The sequence below is a fragment of the Halichoeres trimaculatus genome, unplaced genomic scaffold (genome assembly GCF_033239565.1).
Source record: "Halichoeres trimaculatus isolate MK-OKI-2021-1 unplaced genomic scaffold, fHalTri1.1 fHalTri1_scaffold_10, whole genome shotgun sequence".
Classification (NCBI taxonomy): domain Eukaryota; kingdom Metazoa; phylum Chordata; class Actinopteri; order Labriformes; family Labridae; genus Halichoeres; species Halichoeres trimaculatus.
Window position 1 is genome coordinate 13,248,696 of NW_027437187.1, and position 19,427 is coordinate 13,268,122.

Below are 19,427 nucleotides of genomic sequence, written 5' to 3' on the forward strand. Positions count from 1 at the left end.
AATTGAGACTATTGAATTTTATATTCATACTAATGTCTAATGGTTGCTGTACAGGCTCTGCCTTTTCTTGTTGGTTGCACTCATAGACTGTAAAAAAAACTGACGTCCGCTTGCTCGGCTCAAAGTGAGGTCTCCACAAAAACTGCTCCCCCTGGTGGCTGGCTGCACTATAGGTTAAAAAATCCAGCTTTCCAGTCATTCCAGATGAGCTGTGGTCAGACTTTAAAAAATTATTACACCTCATAGAAATGTTTCTCACATCTGATTGTTGTGGTGATTTGAAGATATCATTTGGCTGTCTTGTATTCAAGTCCTCTTTTTTCTGAAAAGTTTCTTTTTCATTAGTTATATGAGGTTAAAAACGAGGCTTTATGTAACGTTTAACAATGATTGACAGCTGCCGTTCTTGTGTATTTTTGGGGGGGATTGTAAAATAAGTCAGGAGGTAGAGTCAAGAAGTGATAAGACTCTCAAAAGAAAAAAAATAATTATTATTTTTGTCACCCAGCTCCACTCAGATTCTCCCAGGATCCCTTATTGTCTCTACTGCAAAGACTCTGGCTGCAAACTGCTACAATGGCTGCACCTGAGACGTTTTTTTTTTGGCTTCAAAACCGTTCAATGATAAATGGTGGAGCCACGCTGTCCACTCTACTTACAGTCTATGGTTGCACTAGGCTGACCAACACACCATCTGACCCTGCAAACTCTTAAACACTAACCATCTTCTTTGTAGAATTTTTCAGTGAAATCAAAGATTGGCCATGAATGCAATACATTTGACTGAAAAACAATAAATATCTTTTTAACAGCTTAAAAAATAAATCTAATCCTCTGTTGGGACCATCTTACAGAGCTCCTAAGGGGACATGGAGGAAAAAACATAATAAAGATTTTCTCGAAAAACGTTTGCAAGATCTAACAAATTTTGTCTCAGTTGTGATTGGTCAGTGTATCTACCTTTGGTTCAACTTAGTGGGAGAGAGTTATTGAAGTTTATCTTAAGATTGGCCTCAAATATAAAGACATCAAACCAATTCTTGGACGTAGGCATGGTTGTTATATAAGAAAAAGACATCTGAAAAGAATAATTAAAACAAGGGGACTATCCCATCGCAGATATTACTCCCACCTTGCAGTCATGGTTGAATTCATCACCTCCTGTTCCATTATGTAGGGTGAATTGAAATGGAGGTAATACACTGACATATAACCCCTTTGACAATATATTTTTCCAAGATCTGGAGAAAATCTTTTTTCTTCTCCATGCCCCCTCAGGGGCTCTGTACCACCTGTATGAACTTTAACCTTAATGGAAAGTTGTTGCAAAGTTGTTTGATGTATGGAGAAGAATAGTTGTGTCTGATCTTAAGGTGAGATAAGATGATATGTAAAGTAAGAAACAGGGCGTTGACAGTTCGCAGATGTTCAAACAGATCACAGAAAATAGAAAAGGCCTCTAGAGCAGATTCAAAATAGAAGTGAAAATGGTTAGAGAAAGGAGTTTGAGTCATAGTCAGACCGAAGCAGATAATATGCTTACCTTTTTTAACACGCCTTGGTTGACCTGGAACCAAAGTCTCTGAAGAACCAGGTCATCCAACCCCTCCACAAGTAACTTCTGATTTGTTTAAGATAAAGAGAAAGGAAGTGTCACAGTACAGTACATTACAGCAGGAAAATTATACTTTCTCTTGCTGATCGACTGACTTAAATCAGCAAGAAATTAATCCAGTGGTGGATGTTTTGCTGTCAGGCCATCAGACAAAAGCCAGCATAAATGAAAACCTCTCATAAAAAGGTACCTCACTTTGATGCTAGTCATCATAACTAAAACTGTTTGTTATTCTTTCCAAAACAGTTAAATATATATATATATATATATATATATATATATATATATATATATATATATATATATATATATATATATATATATATATATATATATACACACATATATATACATATATATATATACACACATATATATACATATATATACATATACACACATATATATACATATATATACATATACACACATATATATATATATGAATATATATGAATCTATATATATAAATAAATATACATAAAATATATATATATATATATATATATATATATATATATATATATATATATATATATATATATATATATATATATATATATATATATATATATATACACATATATATATATATATATATATATATATATATACACATATATATATAATTATCCCAAATAGACTTGTTTTAATTTTAAAACTATGAATTATGTAGCCAGAATCATACAGTTACAATACAAGATGCCGTGAAGCGACTTTTACCATTTTGCCGATGCTGGACACTTTAAAGATTTCATTATGATGGACCCTGATGGTGTAGTTGATGGGAAAGTTGTGCTTCTGTAATGTAAAGAAAACCAAAACACAAAACACGGGTATCATTAATACGGACACTCTAACAGTAGGTCTGCTGAGAAATTGTTGAACAGGCTTTTGAGAAAGGCTGTGATCAGTGTTGGGCCAGCTCACACAAAAAGTGAGCTAGTTCAAATGAACTATCATTCATCACTTCCTGTGTCACGCTCTGATTCGCTCACCATGTATCGTCGTCTGTGACTGAGGCTGTCGTTGAGGGTCTTCAGCGGGGTGCACATGCTAGCAGGCGTCCCTGTCATCTGCACTGGTACCAACAGGAACAGGCCTGCAGGAGCAGAAACCCAGGGACATGCTGTTAGTTCATATTGGAAATGCGCCTGTCACAGAACCACAGTTTGTGCAGGTTGACAGGCTACTGTGAAAAAAGTTGGTGGGATGACTTCTCTAAATTCTCTGAGAAACTTGTTAAACAGGTTCAGGTCAACAACAGGTCAGCAAAACATTTGTGTAAATGATATATCCATGTTCCTGTGAATTGCCTTTAAGTGTTGGCCGTGCATCTGTAGGGTTTATAATCACTTTGAGTTATGGCTAGCGTGCCAAAGTATATCCACAAAGAATTTTCTGCATGAGAGCTGTTTTGACCTGACAGAGATCCATCATGGATCTTCTTTTTCTTTATAGAAAAGATGTGTTTCCTAACAGAATGGTTGTTTCACGTTTACATCATCTTGAAATGCTTCAACAATTTGAATTACTTTCAGAAAATGATTAATGCAACTCGGGATAATAAGATGCAAGTTATGAAAAAAATGAGAAATAATCTGCAGCCCACTGCATGTGTGTACACTCACACTAGCATCAGGGTTTGGGATGATCCTTCTTGAAATGAACCAAGTCATGTGGTAAAATTGGTGTCACCCCTGCGGCAGCAGATAGTCTTATTCCATCCTAGTTCTCTGGCCTGCCTCTGAGTAAAGGGGCTCTATCCCGTCTGGGCAGCATGGTACGGACAAATATCTCACACCATAACTTATAAAGAACACAGTATCCCTTTGGTACATGGAGACAGGCTTTTATTTACAACTGCAAAAAAGAAGGTATGTAGTGATCTCCGGCACCCGCGGCTTCTTAATGAGCCACAGGTGCTGCTGTGGGCCCTTCTCTTCCCAAAACACCAAGAGACGTACAAGACCTCCTCATTCGAAGCTGCAGCCAGAGCAGGCGACTGCGTACAAATGAATGGCACACGTTTGTGTCTTTTAGGTAACTTCTGCCAGTCCCAAGCCTGGATAAAGGAGAAGGGTTGATATTTCTACATTAGAAAAACACAAAACAAGATAAATTTCAGGACTTTTGGAGTAAATGAATAACTTGTATCTCCCCTAAACTCCCCTCTTTAGTTTAATCAGGCTCTATCTGAGATATGCAAACTAGTACGTCTTCCTCTGTATTTGTTGTGAAGGATCAACCCACAGTTTTCTTAATATGTGATTTCTTGTGTTATATTTTTTGTTGATTTTATCTTCTTTTTAAATTTATTTTCCTTTCACTTTCTCTTTTTTTCTTTTGTCTATTTTTTCATTTTCTCTTCAATATATATTTTTTCTTCTGCATACATTTATAAAAATGTGTAAAGAGGAATCACTGTATTGTCTATTTACAAATGGACACTATGTATGTTTATGAATGGGTGATTCTAAAAATAAAAAAAATAAGAAAACAAGGGTGAAAAAAAGAATCAATAGAAGTTCATCATTCTTAACATGTTTACATTGTTTTGACACACCTTCTGTCTCTCCCACATCATTTCAGCGACCATAAATATTACATGCAAATGACTCATTATGCCAATTCGACAATGACCTCATTTTGTGACTTTTAACGATTTTTAGGACAGCCAATAGCAACTTTCCTTATTGAGGAGCAACACTGCTTTTTACAGACAGAAGATAAAAAGTCACCAAAACATGACAAAGAAAGGCTTTACCAAGCCTTGGAGAAAGTGCACACACTTCTGTCGATCCCAATTTGTGACTTGTCTAAGATTGCACTTCTAACCCCTGGGGTTACAAATCCATACACACTTTATGAACCAGAAAGACATCAACCTGATTTACTGCTGAGGATTTCCAGAAGGCTGTCTCATTTGAGGAGGGTTTAAGATAAAAAGGTCAACAAAAGGAAAACATGTGGATTCATAAATGAGTCAGAAAGAGTCACTAAGGGCCTCCGTCATCAAGGAAGAAATCGTACTGATAAAAGGAAATCTCATTCAAGAGTTTGAATGGTAAAGGAAAAAATATGTATGTAACAAACCAACAAGAAACAACATTATAACATGGCAGCCATCCCCTTCCGTATTCCACTTTAGGCTAAAAGGTCAGTAAGTTTTACAGTTAGCTCCATGTTTGTCATGATTTATGCTATAGCAAAGCAACTGAAAAGACAAAAACCTGAAGGGATAATTGATTTTTTTTTTTACTTATACAGCTTTTGGCAGACTTTTTTTGGGGGAGAACTGTAAACACTGGTATCAAACCAGTTGTTCATTAACATTTCATGTCTTTCCAACTCACAGGGGAAGAGGTTTACACACCAACAGCAATGTTAGCTAGCAGTAATCGGCCAATTTATGGTAGTTAGCTTGCTAACGGCAACATGTGTTTTTATACTTAAGGTTACTGACATGACTTGGCAGTCTGTAGATAATGAATAAGATTTGTTGTTTTGCCTTAAAAGTCTAATTTTCTAATGTTCCTCTTCTAGGACATACCAGGTTGTGTATTTTTGTTTGCTAGTGAAACATGAACAATTTTAGCAATAACTAGCCAAAAGTCCTTTCTTTTGGTTTCAAAACCTAGAACGCAGCAGAGAAACTGAATGCTTACTAAGGGCGCTGTCACACTGGCCATCCAAACCGTGCCGTGCTTAAGCACGATTACCCCCCGCAGTGCTGTTCCCCAGCTGTAGAGTACGGCCAGCGGTCACGCTACCCCTATATGAACCAGACTTTAGCGGGTATCAGACACACCCATGGCCCACCTACGTCATCATGAAGCATCTGATTACATGAAACTCTCATCAGAGTCAGCACAGTGAGACACAGGGAGCACTGCTACAACTTTAGAGATTTTTGGACTTATAATAAGTCGTTTTCGCCCGACACAGCCCTCTAACACCCCTGCTTGGGTTAAAATGATTGTGGAGAGATGCGCCCGTGGTGATCATACATCATGGATCACAAGCGCTCTCTGCGTGCTTGTGCTCGTGCATGAAGTAAACCGTGCCAAAGCCACTTCTCTGAAGCATGCCAAAGCAGAGAAGTGAATCGTGCTCAAGCACGGCACAGTTGTGGTCACACCGGCCTTTCAAAACATGCTTTAGGGCTGAAGTGTGCTTAGGCACAGCACAGAGGCCAGTTTGACCGTGTCCTAAGCTGCCCTTCCCGAGGGAGCACTAAAAAATAGTTTAAGAAACATGAGGGGCTACATATTTGTCATTATTGTATCGTCTAACAAAACGTGAGGACACCAAGTTTGCACATTTTGCAGTTTTTAAACACACTTATAGAAAAACTTCACCCTCTAGATTAGATTAGATTAGATTAGATTAGATTAGATTAGATTAGATTTGATCTGATCGTATTAGAGTAGATCAGATAATCCTTTATTTATCCCATAATGTGGAAATTTACAGAATTACAGCAGTAAGTGAGTAGTGCAAACAATATTTTTTTTTATAATAAAACAGAATAATATAAAAACTGTAACCTAGAAAAAAAGTATGAACAGGACTATCAAACTACTAGAAACATGTAAAAAAAAAAAAAGGATTAAATGTGCACATAAAAATGAAATATAAGATGCAGAAGAGGTGCTTCACATGATAAGCAGTGAGATGTATTGATGTTTCATCCCGGTCTCACTGATGTGAACAGCAGAGATCAAAACAACAAAAAAGAAACAAACAAACAAAAAAAAAACGACACAAGCTCTAGGCTTAAGCCTAACTCCAGCTTTTTGCCAATGTGTTGGTCAACTGGTCAGAGAGGCAAAGAATCTAGTAACTTCTGAAAGAAGACACATGACTTTGAGCTCTGGGCCTGCTGTAGATTTCAAGAAATGAAAAGAGTAAGTGCTTAATAAGTCAGAATTATGAAGATGATCTCACAAATCAAACTGACTTTACAATTACCACTTCTGCATCCTGAAATGTGCAGATGAACCCCATCACTATGAAAGGATCAAGCATACATAAGTTCATGTTATTTTCAGCTCTGAATGTGACTGTTCTAATGCAGGTGTAGTGTATCATGTAAAGCAAACCAGACTTCTGAAAGCCACACTTTGCATCATGTTGTTTTGACACTTTGAGTAACCCTGAAACAGATGCAACCAGCCTGAGAGTACAAAGCTTACCACTCATTCTTTACTCTGAGTTTGACAGCAGGACTCAGGGGTCACATTTCTGGAGTCAATTGGACCATAACAAAACCAGGTTCAGAAACATGACAAGGAAGATCAGCATATCAAAACTTAGGAATCTGCCAAATGCTTTACACAAAAATGCCACTATTCTTTTTTTTATTAAGATATTTTGGGGCGTTTTATATGCCTTTAATTGAAATAGTAGAGAGGACAGTGGATAGAGTAGGACACAGGGTGAGAGTGGGGAGTGACATGTGGGAAAGAGCCCACAGGATGGATTCAAACCTGGGCCACCCACGGCACGAGGCAGACCTCAGGGAGCACGAGCAAATCCACTAGGACATCTGCACCCCAGAAAAAAGCCTCCATTCCTGTCTAAACCATGAAAAACTGCCTTTTAGTTTCCTACTTTCTCTGAAAACAACCATCTCTCTCCAAACATATGTACGTAACTGTGTCTCTTCACAGGTATAGAGATGAAAGTACTGCTGCACCATCTGGAAGACTTAGTGTGAGAAGAGGACCCTGGAAACACTCATCACTTTAAGATGAAACATATGAGAGCAACACATGGCTGAACATCTAATACTTTAGTCTGAGTGTGCCCAGCTCTGCCCAGCTGCTTGATAACAGGAGGATTGGGGCATTAAAAATATATATATACAAGTCCTTTAAGACATTAAAAAGTCATGTTAAATTACAACTATATTGAAAGGATTGAACAGAATGATGCCTGATCGTCTTGTGAGCATGTGCAGCCCAACAAGCTGGCTGAAACCAAACCTTACACAACTCAGGAGTAAAGATTCAGGGAAGGTTTAAATATTTCATATGATGGGTTTCTGCATCTGAACCCGCTGAACCTCATCAAATGAGTAGATTTATTATACATTCTGACAGTAAAGCCTCCTGGAAAACAAGCCAATAGCAGTTTATTCAACAGACATCTCGATAATGAATACAGCACGAGAAAGAATACCTTACATATCGGGGTCAAGCGTACCTTTCTCTGGTACACACCCTGTTTCCTAATAAGATGGGACAATTTGTGGAATGTAAATTGAAACAGAAAAATAACCATTGTATTCAATGTAGAACCAGAACTGTATTTGTTTTGGAGAATGATACTGAAGTGTACAGATACATACTGAATTTAATTTCAGCAACATGTTCCAAAAAGAATGGATGGAGCCAACAAAGGACTGTAAAAGTTTCAAATGATAAATGCAGTCATGGCATAATGACACATGATTGATAAGGTCAAGTGGAAACAGGTTGAAACATGACTGGGTGTAATAAATAAATTAATAAAGAAAGAAAGAAACCAAGAAGAATAAATAAAAAACCAGAGCATCCACTGAAGATTGAGCCTTCCCTAAAGGAAAGATTAAGGTTCACCACCCCAGGGCAAAGAGAACAATACGGAACAACATTCTCAGACACAAACTCAACCCAAAAAAAAGCAAGTACAAAGAAGCTCCAGAAACACCTCCTTTAACATGCACAGTCTTGTTGTTGAGATGATACAGACGACAAATTCGACTTTATTTTGGAAATAATGGATTTTGTGAAAGGGACCACCATGTTTGTTGTGGGCACATAGTTCAGAAGCCAGGATCTGTGATGGTTTGAGGCCATGAAATGTTTGGTAGCTGAAATCTCGTGAAATAACTTGAAAAAAAACTAGTGCTGTCAAGTCATGAAAAAATGTAATCATGGAAATCCCCTCTACTCAGTGATTCGTCATAATTAATGACACATTTCCCCTGAACTCAAAAAAGTCCAAGGACAGCAACACGACTGACTGATGTATTGTCCCCCACAATGCCCAACCACTCTCAGTTCTCTTTACTGTCCATTAATCAGGCTACAGATACACTATGTTCCTCTCTGTCATCGGCTCTGGACAAACTCTGCCCCCTGGTATCAAAACCAGCAAAGACAAAGCCACCTAGTCCATGGCTCTCTGAAGTTCTAAAAGAGCAAAGAGGAGGACTCAGGGCAGCAGAAAGAAAGTGGCGTAAATTTTAAAGACCCACTGATTTGTCCTTCTACCCGCTAAAAACTGGCATTTTTCACATCCTGCCTTTAGGCGGCAAAGAAAGCCTATCATCAGAACAAAACCTGTGCTGCCACTAAACTCCTCACTCTCTCCAACCGCTCAGACCTCTACTGCACTGACTCTGGGCAAGTTTGCCTCCTTTTTCACTGAGAAGGTTGCAAACATTAACAACCAGTTCTCTGAGCCTGACCAGCTAAGTCAGATCCAACCTGCTTCTGATGCCACACTCTGCTCCTTTGCTCCTCTGAGAGAGAAGGAGGTCTCCAGACTTCGCCTAAACGCCAAACCCACAACCTGTCGTCTTGATCCTATACCTACCAGCTGCTTAAGAAACCGAATCTCAAGCCAGCCCAGGTTGAAAATTACAGGCCTGTCTCACTACTGCCTTTCCTGTCAAAAATACTTCAACACACAGTCTATAACCAAGTCTCTGAGCAACTACTGAAAAACAATCTGATCTCATATCAATCTGGCTTCAGGTGTGACCACTCCGCTGAGCCTGCACTCCAGTCAATCACAGAATCACAGACTGGCTCAAGCTGCAGGTCAGTCCTCTGTCCTACTACTGCTGGACTTGTCTGCTGCTTTTGACAAAGTGAACCATCAAATCCTCCTCTCCACACTCTCTGAACTTGGCATCTCAGGTTTTGTGCTGTCATGGTTCAAGTCCTACCTCACAGGCAGATCCTTCAGAGTGTCATGGTGAAAAGAAGTGTCTAACCTACATGGCTTATCAGCAGGGGTACCCCAGGGTTCGGTGCTTGGTCCCCTACTCTTCTCCTTATACACCACCTCACTTGGCGCAGTGATCCACTCTCATGGCTTTTCCTACCACTGTTGTGCTGACGATACTCAGCTTTTACTGTCTTTTCCTTCTGACGACACAACTGTCTCAGATGGAATATCAGCGTGTCAGGCTAATATCTCCACATGGATGAAGGAACGCCACATTCAGCTAAATCCGTCCAAAACTGAGCTAATTTTCCAATTTTTTTCAACCACAGATCAGTGTTCTGCTTGATTCCAATCAACTTGTGCCACAAACTCTGACAGAAATCTGGGTGTCATGATTGATGACCAGCTGACCATTAAGGGTCACATGGCCTTGATTGCTCAATCTTGTTGATATGCCTTCTATGACATCAGGAGGATCTACACTTCTTCTTGCCCGCTATGCTCTGCTTGTGAAAGACGCCTGGTGCTCCCAGCCCAGCACGGCTCTAAATCTCTAGCCAGACTCTTCTCCACTGTGGTGCCCAAATGCTGGCATGAATTACCTAACTGTTTATGATCTGCAGAGTTCCTTTCTACTTTAGAGATGTCTGAAGACTCTTCTTTTCAGGGACCACTTAAGCACTTAAGCCGACCCTTCTCCTCTTTTGAGTCAGAAGGTCTGAGACTCAGATCTTATTGATTTTTCAGCACTATTACTGGATTTTGTTGAAGTATATTGTTGCAGCAATCAGTTGTGGTTTGTTTGCTAGATTATTCTTTACAACCTAAAAAAAAAGAATCCTGAACTTAATGGCAGCACCTGCAGCCAAATAACGTGCAGCACTGTTGCCACACTAACCAGGTTTTCCTTCCGTCTAAGTTCTTGCTTGTGTTGTCACGTCACTTTGGACAAAAGTGTCTGCTTAATGAAACTGTAGAACCGTGGAACTGGATAGAATCTATCTGTTGAAATGCTGCAATTGACTTGAATTCTGTTTTGGGTAGAGCTGTCAAACAATTAAAATGTTTAATCAAATGAGCTGCAGGGTTGCTGTGTATATTAATCATGTTTCATTTTGTATGAGCAAACAGACTTGAGAGAAAAGGGAATATTTTTGCACTAAACGTGTTTAACATTTCATGTTGACAAAAAACTTTGTGCTTCTTGATGGAGCCTTGTACAATGCATCTTGAGAGGCAACTTGCAAAACCTTTTTAAAAAACATGTCCTTGATGTTATTAATGGGTCTGGAGTTTGTTGCAATCCACACGGCAATTGTGTCAATTTGTCGGAGTTAGACTTACTGAGGCCCCAACGTTCTATGAGGGTAGTTTTATACAAGCTGGGTGACACATTAGCCAAAGAGCTAGCAGAGAAAAAAACTCCTTCCTGCAGAGTGTGTATGATACTTTTTGTTGGTCAACTATTCTGTTCTTTGTTGTTGTTTTTTTGTTTGTTTGTTTGTTTGTTTGTTTGTTTTTTTGGTACTCAAATCTACTTGGACGAATTGCCCAAAATGCATTGTCAGCAACATTTGAGGGAATTTGAGTCATTCTGTGCAACAAGATGAGTTAATTGTGTTAAAGTTTTTAATCAGATTAATCATGATAACTGGATTAATCTGATTAATGCATTAATTTTTGCCCGCTCTAGAAATACACTCATTTTGGTATGAAATACAGAATGAGACACTTCAGACTAATTTAATTTTTGAGTTCTATATTTGATATGCTGTCTTTGTTTAATTTTAAACAAATATCAGGTGTCAGTGTTCAGGGAATTAACATTTTGTGTCCAAAATATACACATATTGTCACATAAAGTTTTTTTTTTTTTCCTTTTGGAAATGGATTTAGGCACTCATATGCAAATGGTTGCAAAAGACTAACATGAAGTTAAATAGTCATTGGTTGATCCTGTGATGGCATTTCATGCATTCTTCACCTTTTGCTCCACAGACACAAACTGCTTCATGCAAACAAATCAAGCATGCTCAGGCAAGATTATGTAACACCTGTCAGACTACAAAGGGAAGGCAGAACAAGTCTGGGTTCAAAATCTAGTCCCCTAAGGATTTGACATTTATATGAATGTAGAGGTGTCCCAGTCTGATATTGATATTGGATATCGGTCTAATATCAGCAAAAAACAAGTATTGGTATCGTATTGGAATGCATCTAAAATCTCCTATATAAGCAGTTTCTGTTACCCATTGGTTAATTATAAATGGGTCAGTTTTTCCTCATACCTACTGTTGCTGATTAATGTTCTTTGTTTGAATAATATCACTTAATCAAGTATTTTCGAACATGACTTACTACAAAATAAGTAATAAAAGTATGCATGTTTAATGCTGATATCGTATCGGATTAATATCGGTATCGGCCAATACTCAATGCTGCAGTATCGGTATCATATCGGAAGTGAAAATGTAATATCAGGACATCCCTATATGAATGTAATTGTTCAGACTGATTGAATCTGTTGGATAATAATTTATCATGAACACACAGTCAGAGGAGCTTTAACATTAAAACCAGTTTCCCCCACATAGATAGGAGTCAAGCACTGTTATGTAACAATGGCCGAGAATAGAAAGTGTTGCCCACAGGAAATGACCCCTATGACCTGTAATTATCATCAAAAGCCGACTAATGAACCTCTGCAACACTTTGCAACTAGGTATGCTTGTGTCCGAGAACCCCATAATTTCACCAGGAGTTGAGGACAGTCAGCTGTCCCTGCAGAGGAACTCAAAGCATGCAGAAGTCAGCCCTGTCTTAAGATGACAGGGCGCATGGGCCCATGGCAGTGCAGAGAGCCAACAGAGGCAGATAATAGCGACTAAGCTGACTTGAGAAGCCATGTATAAATCAGCTCTGACATTCACTTACAGCTGAAACTGTCTCCAGTAATTTTCCTCAGGCTGCTTGTTCACACATGCTGCTCACAGCAGGAGTCCCTCTGTGATGGCAGGCTGCAGAAGCCACAATGAAATGTTCACAGTGTAATGGAAGACAAAGAAACAAAGGGCACACGCTGTGACAGATAATAAAGCAGACAACAGCGCAGGCGTCTCCTCCTGGTGACTTAAAAAAATACTAATAATAAAGAAGTACACCAAAAAGCTTTCAGTAAATATAACCAATTACTTTCCCCCCTGGCCATCCAGACGATACAGAATCCTTATTACTGATCTCTTTTTCATCATGTTTTTGATTTTTTAAAGAATATTTCATCCATCTCATTGTGTAATTTACTTTTTTTTTCGATTACATGTGAATTTTCTTGCTTTATCGTTTTACTCTTCTACTACTGCTCACCCCAGCATCCCCAACTATTCTATTTGAATCCCCTGATTTCATTTCAGCTCACTTTGTTGCTTTCTGCACATCTGCATCATTATGACATCTCCTTTGTAAAAGCATTTTTCCACTTTTAATGAAAGCAGCAAAGCTAAAAAAAAAAAAAAAAAAAAGCAATCTGCTAAAAAAAAATGTGAGTTTGAACTTCTCAGACAAAAAAAAAAAATCTGGATGATGTTAGTTTCTATCTTATCTCACAATGTAAAAATCTCTCCATGTTGTGCCCTATCTCATCTTTTCAGAGGTGTGGGTGATATGCCCTTCTAGGTATGGAGTTCCTCAGATACTTTCCTCCTAAGACAAAAAAAAAGCAACTCATCCATGCCTCAGGCCAAGTTTAAAGATAAGATGATTACTCTCTGTGGTGAAAGGGCAGCAGGAATTTGGAGGAAAAGTCCAGCTTGAGGGACAGAGGACAGAGTGAAGCAAATTATAGTTATCTTCAACGAAAACCTCTTCCAAAGGGTTCAAGACCTTAGGATGGGACAAAGGTTACCGCCTTACGGGACAATAACCCTCAGCATGCATCCAAGACAGAGAAGTGACGCCTGAGAGAGTCTGTGAATGTTTTGGTGATTCTTACTCAGAGTTCTGAGTGTTTAACTCAGTAAAAATAGAAATAGAGGAATCAGTATTAATGTCAGTCATTTTTTATGGAGACTTTACACCCTGTTGACATGACAGTACAAAACAAATGTTCAAATTCCTGTTTTTATTGTTTGAATGTGATTTAGAGAGATGTTGAGTTGGAGCAAACATCCTGTGTCACAGCACAGGATCAGCAGCAGCTCAAAGTGTCTCCAATTTCAAAGACTCTTTCAAATACAACCAACTTAGCCCCGCTTTTGCCAGTCCATGATGGATCCAAACTATTTCATGGGTGATATTTGGTGATACAATGCACACCAGACAGACTCTCCAGCTTCTGAGCGATAAACTTTTTAGTAGTAAGTAAATAGTTTGGCTTAATGAAATCAGTCAGAAAACACACAGGACCTTTAAACTTTAACTTACACTTAAATCAATCACATCACATGACACTGATCACTGTATGTTAGCTAGCAACCACACAGCTTAGAGACTCAGAGTTTGGTGGTTGATTTTGCCTTTTGGTAAACAGGGATAGCAGAGAACAAAGGAGAGAACATAAGTATAGGAAGAAAGTAAGGAGGAGAAGAGAGCCAGGTAAGAAAGTGGACAGGTGTTCAAGACTGTGTTCCACATTTCTATACAATGCAAGTAATCGTTTCTTAAATATCTGGAAGGCTGCTGTCCAGAAAAAAAAGTGTTTTAGTATGATGTATTTAAGGCCTTTTGCTTTATCAAAACCCTATTTTTAAGAAATGAAATATCCTTTATCACAAACCATGTGTCTAAGTAAAGACGAACAGAGTCAACCTGTTGAAAGTCTGAGTAAAAGAAAATCTGCTAATGATGTAGTAAAGAAATTGCTGCATTACTACAGGACTATGAAAAGATACGTCCAAAAAAGTTGGGATGGGAGAAAACCTAGAGTAGAAAAAGCTTTTTGAATATAATCAAGTCAGGAGTTGTCAAGAATCAATAAGAGGATTCTGAAAGACCCTCAGCTCCCAGTAAGGCTACCTCTGAAGCTGTGGGACTCAGCGATGTACCCAGGTCTACTCAATAACACTTTGACAGGTGGAAAAGACAAGACCTCCACTGAAAAACTAAATCAGGAAACACAACTGGAATGAGCTACACAATACACGAATGCTGACTTCTCCAAAGGTATATTCACAGGTGGGTGCTGGGAAACCCTACACGGACCAGGAGAGTTGGCACCTGGTAGGACTTGAAGTGGCCTTTAACTTAACGATGGCACCAACCAGACGATGGTGGTGGTGTGTTTCGGGCTGTCATTCTTGACGCTAAACTTGTTGGTCTTCTCCAGGTTCAGGATGATGTTGAGGTGAATTCTAAGGGGAACTGCACTGTTTTTAAGATAAATGTCCTTCCATGGAGGAAAACACAATCAGTTCAAGACAAGAAGATACAAGTGTTCCTGAATACATGCCTCCCGCTTTTCCATGGACTGTTTGGCAGCTTAGTCTTTAAAGACCATCACCTCATCAACTGGCCTGCTCACTCAGTGTTAACCAGATCAAACCAGTACAGCCCTAAACACTACCTTTGGTAGGCCAAACCAGGTGCAGAAACACAGTGTCTGCAGAGAAGTCATCGGAAACCAAACTGTATCAGTCGCCCAGCAACTTCTCAGCCTAAATGAAAATGAGAAACACCCAATGTTCAAAATGTTTCAAAGACATATAGGGCTCTGCGCGTCCACGCCTCCCTCCGCACAAATGGCAGAGAGGGAGGAGATAACCCGTGAGTGGGTTTAACACAGCCGAGCGCTGTTTTCACCAATCAAATAAGCGCCTATCCTCGCCTTTAAATGCCCTGCGGCCGAGGCGCAGCGTCTGATTGGTCTGAGTGATCCCCAGCACCGCGGAAACTGTGCTGGTAGCGGAGACGGTCAGAGCCGCTGTCCCTGCAGCAGGAGAATGGATAGCGGGGCGCATTGGAGGACACGAAGCGCGTCACCGTGTGGGCCAGCTCCCGGGACTCTGTCATTAATAGGAGTACAAAATGAAGAGACAGTTACACAGCTGGCTTATCCATTCAGAATACTTTTGATCCACCTGCACTCCTGGTTTGTCATCGCCAAATAGCAGAACCTTTGGTGATATACTGTATACTCTCCCAGTGTCTCCACCTCATCCTCCTTACAATAATGTACTACATCTTTTTAGATCATGTTAAAAATAAAGACTAAAACAGAGAAATATGGGAAATCACGAATGTGCCTGACACTCTGGAAACCTGCCTCTGAGGCTTTGATGACATGTGCACACATGTGCGCCTGTAACCAAATTATAACTGCGTGGGGTGCGCTCCGCCTTGCGCCGAATATAGACCAGGTTGGAGCTGGCAAGCTTTCAGCGCACTTTTTTGGCACAAAATTGTCACTGCGTCAACATGAATCTGCTGACACCTCCCCCTGGTGCGCCATCAACTCCCCCTGGCGCGCCGTCACACCAATCCCTGCGCAGACCAAATTGTCAAATTGTCAGCGCACAGAGGTGTGCAGCACAAAATTAGCACTGCGCAGGCTGCGCCAGGCTTGCGCCCCCTGCGCTGCGCCATGACATTAGAGCCCAAAATGTTTTCTTTTGTATACAAATGTAAAGAAAAAGTTAAATACTTCTATAAACTTAAAAAAAATCTGAACACAGTGAATAATGTCAAGACGGCTTGTTTTGTTTGCACCTATTGCAAAAACTGCACTAAGACATAAATAATAGTTTATGTGCTATCATCAAATGTAGATTCTTCATGACCTCTGCTTACTGATATTTCCATCTCTTTTATAGTTTGCTTTCGCTTTCTATTACAAATCTGCATCAAAACTAAGCTGTAGCGTACACCATAGGTTTAGGGAGTTCTGTATCAATGCAAAGGCCCATCCCTGAACCTCATAGTTTTAATTATGCATCGATACAATAGACTGCAAATCATGTGATTGGTGTCCCAGGTAGCATCAAAATTCCTGCATTTACACCATGTCTGAGAAGAAGCCCCAGGGCAGAACAAGAAGCCATTGGAAGGATTATATTTATTACATACATTTAGGTCATCATGTTGAGGTGAAAGTCAAAATAAACTATTTCTAAAGGACACATTAAGGAAATACTGAAACAGTCAAATATGTGGGGTGTGTGGTTTGTTACTCTTTATAAACACATCTGTAGATATAAGGCTTAATACACCAGGGAGACCTATTTTATTGTTGGTCTAGGACCACGAGGACCAAGACTACTTTATTGGTGACTGGGAAGGCAGCCAAGATGAACATGAGTAATGTCATTGTATATTTAATGTTTAACCAAGGGGCTTTTTTTGCCAAAAACGTGAAAAAGTATATTGACACCAGATAAAAACGGAGTCAGATAGCACAATCCAACAGACACAGGGGAATAAAAAGGAAACCTGGTGTGGCTCAGTGCTGTCATTTTTATACTGCAAGTTATTCCAGATGTCATAAATGTTTGGATTCTGTCAATCACACTAGTTTTAGAGCTAGTAGGACACAACCCTCTCGAGCTGTGGATACTCAGAGGACAACAGGAATGAACTACATCATAAACTGATGTGTCATCTGACCTCTGTGTCAAAAGATCAACACTCTCTGCTGCTCATCGAGGTGACCACATGGAGGAAGTGGGCGACACATTCATAAAGCGTCAAAGTGTGGCAGAGGAAGAGATGAGCAAAGTTGTGTCACCGCTGAGGTCTGAAGGTGAGTCAATGTTGTTAAAGCTGGTTGCTCAGAGCTCTTCACATTGAGTCAGTAACAGATATTTTGGGCTTTTTTGGATTCTAAAACCTCAGTGTGGGTGTCCATGTGAGTTCAATCGTTCAGGTTCCTGTTTTCCAGACTCTAAGGGAAAAATTTGGTTTGAAAAGTTCCAAAAACATGTATACACAGCAAAATATGATCTATTCTATGAAAAATCTCCTAGTTTTTAAAACCACTTGAGACTATAGTTTTGCACAGCAGGGGAGACATAGGTCAGTGGACTGCCTTTTAATATCTCAGTGTAGGAAACAACAGGCCTAGAGGGTGGAAAATATGTACGAAGAACGAAACAAAACCAAAAAAAAAAAAAAAATGTGTCTGATGTATAACTGTCATCTGGAAATATGATGATCCCCCTTTGTGCACCACAGTGTTCTGATGTTACTGCAGATACATCTGACACAAACACAAAACACATGTCCAACCACGATTATAGTAAACTGGATCTTTTGATTACAGCGTGTCTCGCGTTTTTGTCATGTAAGACATAATGTAGGGTGAGATGGTAATGAAAAGGGGAAACGCAAACAGGGCTAACAAGACCCTGATGCAAAGTGATCTGATTTGTCATGTGTAACCTGGTTGCTGTTGAGAATACTGTTATGGGGTTAGACCAGTCAGAATAGATTTAATTAAACGCAGTCAGGTGAAAAATGATCCTTTGATTCTTGTATATACAAATTAAATAGCTGTATCTTATGGGGGTTGGTACCAAATAGGTACTTTTATAGGTACCGACCGTTTTCTGTCTGTTGTACCCCTTTTCCCACCGGACATGAACACAGTATTGTAAGTTTATAAATCAAAAAATAAATATGTTAAATTGAAAAACTTTGAAATTTCATAAATAAATAAAAAAAAAATCTATTAAATATACCTATTGCCGGGTACTGGACATCGTTACTGTATCATTTCAAATATGAAAGGTACCCATCCCTATCATCTTACAGTTATGTCTGGCATAGATGAGATATTAATTAAGCCCACTACAATGGAACCACCTTGTTTTAACAGGGGGTGTGTCCATAGTGTCCATTACTAAGTTTCAGCTAATTACAAATTGATTCAACAATTTCTATCCTTTCTCTGTGGACAGTACTGGAACATCTATAAGATTTAGATTTAAGACAATGGTGTTTGTTTTAAACAGGTATCTGTCTAATGTTGTTACAACAATCAAAGATCATTCCCTGAATCCTCACACAGGGAGCAAATAGTCTACCACAGTGTAACTGTGTCTAGCTTCACATGCAGGAAAATACAGTCCATGCTGAATAAACCTGTGCCAGCCCACAGAATGAACCCCGCCATTCAGCTGTGATATCCGAGAACCAAAAGCTCTGTTTCCCAGTATAAACACAAAACTATCTCAAAATCTTCAATTTCACTTTGTTTTCAGAAGACATCGTTTTTAGTGACGTAAAACTATGTTTTTGTGTGGATGACAGGTCTAATCGTATATAAATATATGTGGTTACCTGGTTATGCAGCTACTGTGGACATGGCGTTGGTCAGCGTCCCAGCCTTATTCAGCTCTTATGGAGCTCCCCTGTTTTTCTGATCCTCGCCTGTGTTTTTTCAACTTTGTCTCTGCTTTGGGATGGATACCGAATTAGGTGCCTTTACAGATAACAACCAAATTCTGTCTGTGGGACTAAGTACCGATTCACGTAAAATCAAATGGTACCATGTTGAGGTGCCTGGATGCATCCTTGTGGCTGTGAGGGAGCGGAAGAGAAGGCGATTTTTCCTGCTGGATTTAAACACAGCATTATAAAGGTTATATATTGTAGAATAAATATGTTATATTCAAAAACTTGAGGTACCCATACCTATTGTTAGATACCGGGGATTGGTACCAGATGGTTTCAAATGTGAAAAGTATCCATCCCTGTCTCCGCCCAATGATTTTTGGATACTTTTGCCTGTCTTTCTGCCTGTCTGTGTACCTAACCTTTGACTAGTTCGACTGGTTTGTGATCTCTCTGCTTGACTTTCAAGTTTTGCATTTTGGGTCCTTCCCCTGGTGTGTTACAATAACACTTTCTGGTGCGGAATAAATAAGGTCTCCTTTTACTT

At 39.4% G+C, this 19,427-nt stretch overlaps 1 protein-coding gene across 1 annotated transcript in view; it reads right to left on the reverse strand.

Annotated features, from left to right (window-relative positions):
• The window catches only part of il34 (interleukin 34), a 46,822-nt gene that overhangs the window by 10,432 nt on the left and 16,963 nt on the right, over positions 1 to 19,427 (reverse strand). The window contains exons 3-5 of the mRNA XM_074678072.1: positions 2,614 to 2,717; positions 2,339 to 2,416; positions 1,544 to 1,621 (exon numbers count right to left, since the gene is read on the reverse strand). Coding sequence (XP_074534173.1) covers positions 1,544 to 1,621; positions 2,339 to 2,416; positions 2,614 to 2,717 — 260 coding nt within the window. The remainder of the gene's footprint in view (positions 1 to 1,543; positions 1,622 to 2,338; positions 2,417 to 2,613; positions 2,718 to 19,427) is intronic.